The 12,276-nt window shown below is 51.3% G+C and overlaps 1 protein-coding gene across 1 annotated transcript; it reads left to right on the plus strand.

Annotated features, from left to right (window-relative positions):
- Nucleotides 1-10,022: 10,022 nt before the first annotated feature.
- Nucleotides 10,023-11,407, plus strand: PHLDA2 (pleckstrin homology like domain family A member 2). The gene is made up of 2 exons (XM_039728322.1): nt 10,023-10,542; nt 10,977-11,407. Exon 1 carries the CDS (start codon nt 10,125-10,127, stop codon nt 10,521-10,523), a length of 399 nt encoding a protein of 132 aa, XP_039584256.1. The 5' UTR covers nt 10,023-10,124; the 3' UTR covers nt 10,524-10,542; nt 10,977-11,407.
- Nucleotides 11,408-12,276: the final 869 nt, after the last annotated feature.

The raw sequence follows: 12,276 nt of genomic DNA on the forward strand, positions 1-12,276 counted from the left end.
CCTTTCCCCCCTTTCTTCCCTCATTACTGCTGGATGAGAAATCACTTGATCCAAGATGACATGCAGCAACTGCTTGCAGAGAATGAAAACCGCCTTCCTGCAGTTCAGGCTGGGGAACAGAGTACCCTTCCCTTGGGGCAGCCTCATCCTCATCCTCATCCTCATCCTCATCCTCATCTTCATCCTCCTCCATCTGTGAGCAGCCATCACTGTTAGAGCCTGGCTTCACACCAGAAGCAGAAGCAGCGAGTGAGGCACCAAAGGATGATAAGTGGTGGAATGGCTGTGGCTGAAGGGGATTTCTGGCTGCAGGTGTGGTTGTGCTTCTCCTGCCCCTGGTCAACACTCAGAGAGTTTTCCCATGGAGGAGACAGCCGGCCCTTGACAGGCAAGTGAAACAGGAGCAGCCGTGAGTCACCAAAGATAAAGGTCAAGCTCGTTATCAGCCATGGGAGAGGCTGCGGCTGGGTGTGCTGCAAAGAAATGCGCTCAGAGGCCAGCCAGAGCCAAAAATCCCAGTGCCACGGACACCTCTGCCCAGGGGAGCAGCCCAGGGGTGCCGCTTTTCTTCTTCCACTGCCCATTTCCCAGCAGCATCCGGTGGTGATGATGGGTGTCGGTGGTGCCATGGGCCAGGTGGCGCCGGCAGGGTGGCTGAATGGGTGGTTCAGTGAGCTGTGGGTGCTCCAGCACCCACACAGCTCCCACGGGCTGCTTGGCTGCTGTCACGCGTTGCTGGAGTGCCCACAGATAAGTCCTGTCCTCCATGGCAGGAAGAAAAGAGGTGTTCCCACTGAAATAAAATGTTTTTCCTCCTGCTCTCACATAGAGAGGCTCCATTCTCACTTCACGGTCTCATGAGGAAGGTTAAAGCTGGAGATGTGCCATGTGCACACTCCCATGGGAGTCCAAAAAGGCTTTTAGGAAAGCCTTGGCAGTGAAAGGGGGCTGGCAGTGTCTGCGTCGGAAACTCCAGCCTCGTTTTCCAGTATTTTGGCCAAATGTGTGATTTGCTATTTGTGTCCTTGGGTTACTGCTCCTGCAAACAGGCACAGTCACGGGCATGCATGTCCCCTCTGGAGTGCCCTGCCCGTGGCCTCCCCGGCCTCTCACAGCCCACGAGGGCTTTTGCTGCAGCCCCGGATCCCGCAGTTCTGAGCAGGGGTTTCCAATTATGGGAAATGTGTCCGGTTCCATGCCTGACTCCTGCTCCAGTAAGGCTGGAAGAATGACTTAGTCATCCTGGCTGCCTGCCAAGCCATTTAACTCGTTTTGCTCTGGTTGGAGGTTGTTTCCGGGCTCCAAAGGCCAGCAGGGCTCCGCACTACAAATGGCCGAGAGCCGATAATGAGGAAACAAGGAATTTAAAGCAGTTTATCCCTGATGTAGCAACCCTGGTTACAACACCTCCAGAGAAGCTCAGATAAACCTATCCTGGGTGGTAAATGCCAGTCAGTGCCACCTGTCCTCGGCTGAAGAAAAGATCCCTCTTTAAAGGACACCAGTAATTTGGGACTAACAGCTAAGATTTTGTGATATTTGTCCCAGCCAGCTCTCAGCGATTACCCCACAGGAAAGGGGGTCTGTGTTTTAAGCTGTCACAGTATTATCAGTGTAAGAGAGGTCCTGAGTTTTCAGATCAATGCAAATAACTTCCTCCCCACCCCTGCAGCTGTACCAGAGCCCCACTGAGCTGACAGAGGACATACAGTGGGGAAAGTATGGGAGCCAGATTCCAGGGGAAACCCCTGGGAAGGGGGAACAAAACTGCCCCAAATAAAGCAGCAGGATGCTCTTGGCTGAGCCCATCTCTGTCCTGCTCCCCCTGCTCCTCTGTGCCGTGGCTGCATCCCCCATTCATCATTCCACTTTAACCTGGGCTGCCCTGCCTCCAGGGAAATCTATTTTTGGCTTGTCCGGGGGAGCAGAGCTGGCCAAGGTTACGTGCCAAGCACCCTCATTTCCTCCTCTTAACTGCCTCCCTGCTTTATCACAAACTTTCTCCCTTCATCTTTTTTTCCACTCGTAAATTGCTGCAGTCACTGGGCTCCCACACTGCCCAGGGCCACTGGGCCACCAGGCTCAAACCCATCTCCTAAAACACTGGCTTTTTGCTCCCTCCACAAAACACACAGAGGTCTCCTCAAACTCATTTCTCCATGCCACCAAATTGTAGTTTCTCTAACAGAGCAGGGAAAAAAATAAAATAAAAGAAACCCTCAGCTTTTTATGGCTTAGGATTTCCCTGTCACACCTCCGGGCTCAGCCAAGCAGCACAGGGACCACCAGGAGGAGAATAAGAGCATCACTGATGCTTGCCCAGCCCCAGCTCTCAGCCTGGTGGGACATGCCCTGAGCTACTCATTGCAAATATTTGCCCAGGTGGGGCCAGGTGTTTGAGTATGAGGTGGGCTGAGTAACCAGCAGGAAAGAAGAAAGTTTGACTTTTACATTTTAGCCCCATTAGCAAATATTAACTCGAGGAGCGAGCAGACTCCTGCTGTCCCCTGGCACACAAGCCATGAGGCAAAGGACAGGTACAAATTGGAAGGCACATGGAGCTTATAGACACCACATCCACAGCTCAGGACTACTGGACTCACCCCAAACCCTTTCATTTATTTGGTGGCTGGAATGGGAAGACAAATTAGCAATAGGTGAGATCTGGGAAAACCAATCAGAATTGGAAAAATACACATTGCTAATTTCCATTTTTCATTTTATGCAGTGTTTTTAGGAGTTTTTCCTCCCCCATGGCTTTCAGATGTCACTGAAGGACCTGAAGCTGATGCCTAGAGAGTATTTTTTGCATTTTAATCCACTATGAGACCCCTGTTTCCCTCCAGCCTTCCTGAGCACTGCCAGCCAGGCAGCACAGCATCCTCAGCTCCAGCAGATACCTGGCCATGGGTACAGGTTTAGTAGGGGAGAAGCAGGGTAATGGTAGCAGGCAAAGATCACAGCAGTGAAAACACTGGCAAGAAGGAAAAAGCCTCAGGAGAAAACAGGAAAAAAAATCTTAAACCCTCATCTAACTGCTTCCCTTCACACCTGCCACAGTGCAGTGTCCCAGCTTCGAAAAGAAAAATTGGCAGCCAAAGCACAATGTGAAACACAATATCAGCTCTACCACCTGGCCTGCCACACACACCCCAGCTGTCCAGGAGGGAAAGGATGCTCTTTCCCCTCCAGCTACTTCCCACAGCCGCTTCTGGGAATGATGCACCGGAGGAGTTTCTCTTTGATGGCTTCCCAGCCCTCCTGGAGACAGGAAACATCCCAAAGCTGGACAATACCATGACCTTATATTCCCCCCGACTCCCTAAAGTTTGCTGGTGTTGTGGTTAGGCAGTCCTGTGATCCTTTTCAGTGTTTACTCTAAAAGTTTATACACTTAAAAAAAAAAACAAACCCACAGGCAAAATTCAGAATGCAGGGGCAGGAGGATGCGCCAACAGGGAGCTCAGTGCAGTGCTGTGAGGACAGCCAGGTGGGGACACGGGTCACACTGACCTGTGTGACACAGGACATCCTGCCACTTGTGGCAGCACTGGAGCTGCCACAGTCTCCACACACAGATACAGACAGGACAAAGATGGATAAAAGCCACTTCCGGGGTCTTGGCAGATTTCGAAAGGACAGGTAATGTGGAGCAGTGACCTTCAGCATGCAGTGTCAGCGTATTTCACAATCTCTGGTAAAAGCACAGCAGGGCAATAAAAGGCTGACTGGCAGCAGGCAGGCAATGTCAGGCTCCATGGCACGAGCTGAAACCACCAGGGACTTCCTATGCAAAGAGCTCATCGTGTCAGCCCAGGCTGAGGTCTCAGACATTTATTGTTGCTGCTGAAAATAAAGATATCCCAAATATTTGTCCCAAGAGATTTAGTATGAGAAGTTATATCCTTCAGCAGGGGAATGTCCCGTCATTTTAAAACTGTGAGCTGTAGCCTAAACATCTCCTGAGCTCACAGGACATGGGAAAATGTTGACAGCATTCAGAGGGGTCAGTAAATAACCTCACAGTTCAGGGCAGGGCTTGGCAAGCCACTGGCTGGGCTTTCCATTCCCTTGGCAGAAGGGGAAGTACTGAGTCCCACGGGTCCCACAGGGCCCTGTGATGGAGTTCTGTCCTCCCCACTGACATCTCAGGGTATTCATGGATCCCCCCGTGGTGCTCAGCAAGCTGCTTTGTGAAGAGAATTGTGAGAACAGGCTGTACTGAGGTCTACCAGCATCTAAACAGCAGTCCTGGACCAAACCCAAACTGTGGGGTCAACACCTTCCTCACCTGCATGAAGATCCATCCAGGCTCCTCCAAGCTACACAGGGATCTTGCAGCATCTTTTTACCTGCTGTATTCCTGCCAAATGGGCTTGAAATTGGGCCAAGAGGCCCAGAGATGTGGGTATTAGGACCAACAGCTCGAAAGACCAGATAATACTTATTTTTCCATTTTTATTTTAATAACCAAATTAACAGCTACACAGTGTCCAAGAGTGGGGAACACACCACACACAGAGTCATGCCCAGGCTGCTGGGAAGAGACAGAGCAAAACAGCCCCTCTCCCCCTGGTTTTTAATCCTAGTATGGAACTTTAGTGCCTGGAGTCCTCCTAAGCAGGTTTGATTTGGCACATTCCCACCCTTATTTGGCTGTGTGCTGCAGAGCACAGCCAAGGACCGGCTGACGGGAAATGACATCTTTTCTTCCCAGCTCCTCACAACTGCTCCATGACTGTCTGCAGCAGTTTACAACATGTAATGGTAACACACTGACTCAGTGGGATGAGACATTTCATGCTTCTCAGGAAAAAAGAGTCTTAGTCAGATAAATATTAGTAAATTGAGCAAGCTGAGCTACGTGCTATAGCTGATTAATCCATGGCTTGCGTATGGTACAAAAAAGGATCTCCCAGATTGAGCAAAGATGCTTCCTCTGATGCCCTTGTTTAAATTAATCCAAAAGCTCCGGCCTTGCTGCCTATCATTTACTGTAATCACCCAACAAACAGCCTGGGTGGCCTTCACCCCCCTGGCTGAGACCTTTCCCAGTGAAGTGTCCCTAAAAGAGCTTCTTCACCTGGGCTTGGCCATCTAAGAGTGATGTAGCCAAGCCCTCTCTGTGTTCATGGAAAGGCCTGAACATCCCCAAGGGACACTGAGCTTCCTCCCAGGGCATCTCCAATATGGGCAGCTGGCCCTGGTGTGCTCCATGCTGCTCCAGGAGGTCCTGCCCGCAGAGGGACTGGCACCCACCAGCTCACCAGTGGAGTTTGGAGGGACCCAATGGCACCAATTTTTCCCAGGACATTTCTGAAGGAAGACAATATAAAGGAACTATAGCCAAAAACTTCCCAGAGATACTCTGGAACAGTCTTTAACAAACACAAAAACAAAAACAAACAAAAAAGCCTCCCAGACAAACAAAAAACCAAAAAAACAAAAACCCAAAGCAACAACAACAACAACCAACCAACCAACCAACCAACCAAAAAAAAACCCAAAAAAACCACAAAAAACCAACCAAACAAACAAAAAAACCCAACCAAATATTTTAAGGAGTATAAAGATGTGGAAAAATGGAATAAAATGAGAAAAACATGAAAGAGCTCTGCTCATCACAGAGTTCCCCCAGTAACAACCCACCCTTTTAGTTTACAGCTATTTAGGGTTTTTTGAGTACAAGTTTCCTAGGAGACCCAGTGGTCACTATGCCGAGCTCCAGCTAAAAGTGCCTGTGGATACAGCTACGCCCCAATATAAACATGGAGGGCAGCAATTTACAATGCAGGACCATATGTTTCTCTGTTACTAATCGACTTCAGCTGCCAGGATTACAATGTCAGTCCTGTAAACCAGCTTTTTCCCCTACAGATGTCATGTTGAAATCATTATAATAAAAGCAATTTTACAGTCTTCAGTCTCCACTTCCCTCTGCCACTGAGAAGCCTGCATTAATGCCAGCAAAATTAGGGGTCCTTCTCCAGGGACAGATCCCTCCCAGGCTCCAGGGACAGAGCCCAGGGAGAGAAGCACAGCTCCAGCATTACAGAGGAGCAGTGGGAACAAACCCAAGACAGCTGCAGGAATGCCAGTACCCTGCAATGGCCAATAGCTGCAGCAGGATCTCCTGCATCTTTTGGGAGGGAGATGCAATGTTGGGGCCAGCTGGAAACCCTAGTGGGATAAATGCATGGCTAAATCCCACAAAAAAAAAAAAAGGCAGCAGTTACTACTGATGGGCGTGTGGAGTGAAACTGAGGAAACCCCCCTTTTTTGGCATTTTTCCTCGGTGAGATCCCTATCCATCCTCATCCCTGACCTCAAAGCTCGGGCTGCTCCTGGCAGTGCCTGCCTGGCTGCCGTGCTTTGTTGCCATGACTCACGTAGCTAAGGCAACCCGGTGTTGCCAGCAGCAGGGTGCGTGACGCCTGGAAACGATGACCAAAGCCCTCCTCTGGAGCGGGCACTCACTGCAGAGCCATGTGTCACCGCAGAGCCATCGATGCAGCCTGCAAGTGCTGGCAGCACCAGCCCATCCACGGAGGCTGCGTGGCCATCCCACCCCACACCCATGAAATAATCCCTTCCTATACACGACACACTACAAGCACATCCCCCCGAGTGGCTGAATGCTGGTCCCTTCTCCTGGGAGGGGGATGAAGCCACGCTTCCATGCCAAATTGCCATTTAGGCTTTTAAAATGCCCTTAGTAAATTGGAGATTGCTTTGGGGCAAAGCAGAGGGTGGTGCCAGCACCCCTGGCAAGTGTGGGAAGAGGGACATGGCCATGTGGGTCAAGGCTCCTGTGACTGAATGTCAGTCTGCTTCCCACCACCTTCCTCTGGTTCACACTCCCCACTGTGTTATTCCCCCCCTCTTCCTAAGAACAGAGACAAATTCCTAAATTTTGAGATTCCCAGAGATGTTCAGTATTTGGGAGACAAGGAAGGGTCAGTGCCTGATGACTTTATATTAAAGGCAGCTTTATATTAAAGGTGGTTGTGTTTGGGAGCTCACACACTGTCGAGGCACAGCCACAGCAATGTGCTGGGCTGCAAGAAAAAAATCCCTTCTCTTTCCCTCACTGGAAACACAACTAAACCCAAACAAAAGGGAGTGACAGGTTCCTCCCAGCTGCCAGCCCCAGCTTGGACAGAGAGAGCAGCAGCAGCACTGAGCTGCAATCACCCAAAGCTCCCATTAGCTGCAGCTTGGTCATGGCCCTTAATTAGCAAAGCCATCCACTACCCACATGCACTCACAGCACCCTGTGACACTTGTCCCAAGCCCTGGTGCCAGGGTACAGTGCAGGGCTCCATCACATCTCCCACCCCTTCCCCAGGTGCTGAGATAAAACCACTGCCCTGCTGTCAGCTCTTCACCTAATTATTTAAACAATAGGGCAATATAAATATTTTTTCTTTCCTCAGGCAGAACTAACGCTATATTCTTGTATCAGCAGTGACCAGCTACCATGGCATGCACTAGGATTAGGGCTGTGCTACTTACTTGTGTGGAATTGCCACGTTTCCTGGAGCAGATGGCTCTGAGCTCCTTGCAGGTTTCCATTCTTTCCAGAGAAATGTTCCTGTAGGAAATTGCTCGTGATTTGGCTCTGCTGCCCATTTTGGATTCAGCTGCAGTCACCTTTGCTTTCTGTCTCAGTAAACGTAATTCAATTTTAAAACCTGCTTTTTTTTTTTTTAATTTCTGCATGGTCACAATGGCAGACACCATGTGGTACTTTACTAGACCTTCTTTTTATTTTTTTATCCACTTAACTAACCCATGTTAGGTAAAAATGTGGAGCCTTCATACAATGGACATACGTTCAAAACTAGAGTCCCTATTCAGCAAGAACCTATCTTTTTCTACTGTGAGCCATTTTTTCACTTCCCTCCCCCCCTTTTTTTCCCCTAGCAGTTTTCTGATTTGGCCAGTATTAAGGCAAGTTTACTGAGGTGACAGGTGGGGGAAGCTTTGAATATTTCAAAATGATGGATAAATGCACAAGAAAAATCACCCAGATGAAAGCAAAAGCAGAAAGACAGAGACCAAAGTGGTCTTCTGACCCTGCATCTACAGATACAAGTTTCATTTAAAAGGAAATTCTGGTTCTCTTACTGGAACTTTTGAAGCTAGGTGTGCACAAACATGCCAAGTCCTGCAGCCTTTCCACACCAGGAGCCTTCCTCCAGATGTTCCTTGTATGCTCCTGACTTGCTGCCTGTTGGGGTTATTTTGGTTTTTTTTTTTTTCTTCCCTCTTTTTGAAGTGGTGTCCCATTTCCTGTGCACAAAGACCATTCCCTGTTTCATTTTGGGGCCAAATTGAAAATATCCTATTGATTTCTGCTTAATTTCCAGCTCTGCTCCTGGTTGGCTCCAGCTCCCTTATTTTTATGGGGCCTTTTGGTCAGAAAGTGGTTTTACAGAGCAGACCAGCATCTGCCCTGAAAAAGTAGATTAACAGCCTAATTGTAAATCAGACTGGGCTGTTCCCCTCACTGAAACAAAATAAATCACACTGAAAAGTGAGATACAGTGCTGGCGCTCAGGGAAGAGCCTGCAGCTCTTCACACGCCAGGTCACAGCCCCACATATGTTCTGCAGCCCCTGCCCTACCCCACAAGCAGGGATGGCCACTGTGGTCTCCCCAGAGCAATTCCCAGCCCATCCCTCCCTGAAAAGCTCAGCCAAACCGTTCCTGGCTCATTCATCAACCCCAGGAGCATCACACAGCCCCCACCTTTTTTCTGACCCTCCCCACAGATGTGCACGCTGCAGTGGATTATCAAAGCCTGGCCCTGTACTCCAGAGGAGTGATTTGCAGCGGAAATGGGTTTGGCTCCAGCTCTGATTTGTTCCCTGGAAATGGGCTGCTGACCCTGCTGCCTCCCTGGGAGTGCTGCCAGCCTCTTCAGAGGGGCCGTGCCCTGCTCGGTAAGCTCACCTCTGCGGTTTGGCCTGCACACACCGGCAGGGGTGCCGGTCATCGGGGAGGAGAGCAGCGCTCAAAGTCCAAGGGTGATGCTGCACATGGCGCATACCTGAGCAAATACTGCTGGAGAAACAGCGTGAACAAGTTCATTAAGCACAGCCCTGCCCTTGGCTGGGAAGCTGGATCAGCCCTGTGTCAACTATCGTGGAGGAGTGACAAAATGAAAGGTGTCCAAGAGGAAGGGACTGCAGGCTCACACGTGCCTCTTAAATATCACCTCCAGCTGCCACAGCCTTTCCTGACTTCTCCGTGGCGCTGGACACGGCCCGGGCTATAACTGTGGTGCCTTCCCTGGAGGAATGGTCTAGGGGGGAAAATGGGATCAGCCCAGTGATTGTAGGGGATGAAAATAAGGAGAAGCAGTGTTAATGCAAAACTGGAGAGGTGGGCTGCCCTCAGGAAGGACAAAGGCTGATGGTGATGGTGCAGAGCTGGCGGGATGCAGGGCCTCAAATGAAGCTGGTGGGCCTGGCTGTGTCTCTTGGGGTGACCAGGGGCTGGACTCAGAGCAGACATCCATGGGAGAAGGCAGAAACCCACCCTGGGCTTGGCTCGGGCCCCTCTGTCCCAGACAGAGATGATGCCAGGGCAGACCCAATGCTGTGAAGATGCCCAGACCAGGCCGCTAGGAACAGTGTTGGGAGCATCCTATTCCCCATTTGGGATGTGGGAAGTGGCAGGGAGTGCTCAGAAGGACGAGATGGGGGCTGTCTCAGATCACAATGGCCCCATCCTCACCGCGGAGGGGAGGGCGATCCTTGACGGGCAGAGGGAACGCGGCTGGGGAGGGGAGCGGGCACACAGGACGGGGGCCCCTCCTTGGGCAGCAGCAGCAGAGTGGAAGCCCTCGGCGCTGCACCCCCTCCTCACAGCCTTCCCACCCGGGGCAGCCCGCAGGACGCCCCCGTAGTCTCGGGCCCCGTCCCGCCGCCCTCACGGCGCAGCCCCGCGGGCGCGGCGGCGCGGGCGGCNCGGCGGGCCGGGCTCCCCGGGGGAGGCACCGGAAGGCGCCCGGCGCTGATTCATTGCAATAAATTGTTCCCATCGCGGCGAGGCTCGGTCATCGCCGCCCGAGCAGCAGTCGGAGCAGGAGCCGGAGCCTCCGCCGGGGAGCGAGGATGAAGATGCAAGCCGAGGTGATCCGCGAGGGCGAGCTGGAGAAGCGGAGCGACAGCCTGTTCCAGCTGTGGAAGAAGAAGCTGGTGGTGCTGACCAAGGACAGCCTCAGTCTCTTCCCCGACGGGCACAAGCGGGCCAAGGGCAAGGAGCTGGGCTTCGGCTCCATCCTCAAGGTGGACTGCGTGGAGCGCACGGGCAAGTACATCTACTTCACCATCGTCACCAAAGACCGCAAGGAGATTGACTTTCGGTGTCCGGACCAGAGCTGCTGGAACGCCTCCATCACTATGGCCCTCATCGACTTCCAGAACAAGCGGGCCATCCAGGACTTCAAGAGCCGCCAGGAGATGGAGCAGGCGGCGGGCACCCAGGAGCGGCGGCTGGCCCGGGCGCCCTGAGCCGCCCGCCCCGGCCCAGGTGAGCCCGCCCGAGCCCTCGGCGCTGCCGCCGCCGCGCTTCCTGCGCTTTCCGCTTCATCCTTTCCGATTCCTCGCTGCCCGGCGCCCGCCCCGCGCTCCCTCCGGGACCCGCGGTGCCCGGCCGGCCAGCGAGGGGCTCTGCGGGCCGGCCCCGTCCCGATCCACCGCGGGGGCTTGGCCCCTTCTCGGTGCCTGGCGGGGAATTTCTGGTGGGAGCAGCGCTTCTGCCGTGTGCTGAGAGGACGGTGGGGGGTGGCGGGCAATAAGAAATGGCACTTGGCAGTGCTCTCCTCACAGAATCTGCTAAAAAAAAAATATATCTGTGAAAATAAATGCTCAGTGCTTATTCTCCCTTTAAAGCCCCCCCTTTTTTCCCCCTGTGCTTTGCTGTGCTGCTTGTTTAACTAACCCACTTCCTCTTGCTACCTTTAGAGCATACCACTGGATGATAAACCAGAGTGTCTTGGACTGAAATGGGACAGGGTACCAATGAAGGAAAGCAAAGAAGAAGAGCTGGAAGCAGCTTGGTTTTCTCCAAGCCCGTTGTGGCTGCTGAGCAAAGAGCCCTGAGCTTTGCCTGAGATGCATAAAGAAAAACCAAAGACTTTCGTACAGGACTTCTAGCAAAGCGTCCACGTGTTTTGAGTGGCACAGCTTTGTGAACTATTATCTTCTATTTATGAGATGCAAGGAAGATTCAACACTGACTGGTGGTGTTAAACACAGTTTAAATTATTTGTAGTATCTATATTTGTATTTATTTTGTTGAATGTCTTTCAGCAGTTACTGGTCTTAATATTGCTTTTGCATTAATGTGTCCATTCCAAATAAATTACTTGAAATGTTCACTTTTTATTACTGTACTCTGGGCTGCAGTGACTTTTGTTGAGGCATATCTGTGCATACAGGCAGTGGTGAAGTGGCTTAAAAAGAATGGGTAAGGCTTGGCTTTTTGGTGCCCTGGACTGGGCAGTGGGAGGTGAGAAGGCCCAGATAACCTGTTTGTGTTTGACCTTGTCTCCCATCCAGGGAGGGAAAATGTGTTGAGGTTCAGTTCTGGTCAGTGGTGGAGATATAAAAGCCTACCACAGCTTGCAGCAGTGCTCCTCTGGAAGCTCCTTCCACAGAATGCAGTAATGGCAGCTGCAGAAGGCGCAGGAGCTCCCTGCCATGGGAAAATGCTGCTCTCTGCGAACGCCCTGCGTCCTCCCAGCCCCCATAGCTTAGTGCTGGGCTAAGGCACAAAACTGGATTCCTGGTTTCGGAATAAGAGCGCCAACGCTCCATGGATTCCTCAGCTTTGTAGCAAAGCAAGCTGAACTCGCTTCTCTCTCTTCCTTCACCTCTGCAGTCTCTAGACAGAGTTAAATTTCTCCAGGATAACTGATGAATGGAGGCAGGCTCTTTTCCCATATCACCTGGACCAAGAAACTTGGAGAAAAATTAGCTGATTTTTTGGATAAAAGTGCTGAAGTGTTGGGTTTTTTTCTTTTTGTTTTTTTTTTTTTTTTGTGAGGCTCAATTCTCAATAACTAACCTGGGTTTCCTCAAGAGCAATGCTGCAGCACACGCGACTCAATTCTGCCAGTCAGGACTGTGAGCGTAGCACACAAAGTACATGTTCCAAACTTGGTCATTTCCAGCAGGTAATTTCCCCTTCCCAATATCACGCAATTCTTGCAGGAGACTTTGTACTAGAAGAAGTTGCAAAGTATGTAATTACGTAAGCCTG

The sequence above is a fragment of the Passer montanus genome, unplaced genomic scaffold (assembly GCF_014805655.1).
Source record: "Passer montanus isolate IOZ18808 unplaced genomic scaffold, ASM1480565v1 scaffold65, whole genome shotgun sequence".
Lineage (NCBI taxonomy): Eukaryota > Metazoa > Chordata > Aves > Passeriformes > Passeridae > Passer > Passer montanus.

Bases quoted from the DNA above. Each gene is read 5' to 3' on its own strand.
- PHLDA2 (XM_039728322.1), top strand. From the start codon at position 10,125: ATGAAGATGCAAGCCGAGGTGATCCGCGAGGGCGAGCTGGAGAAGCGG.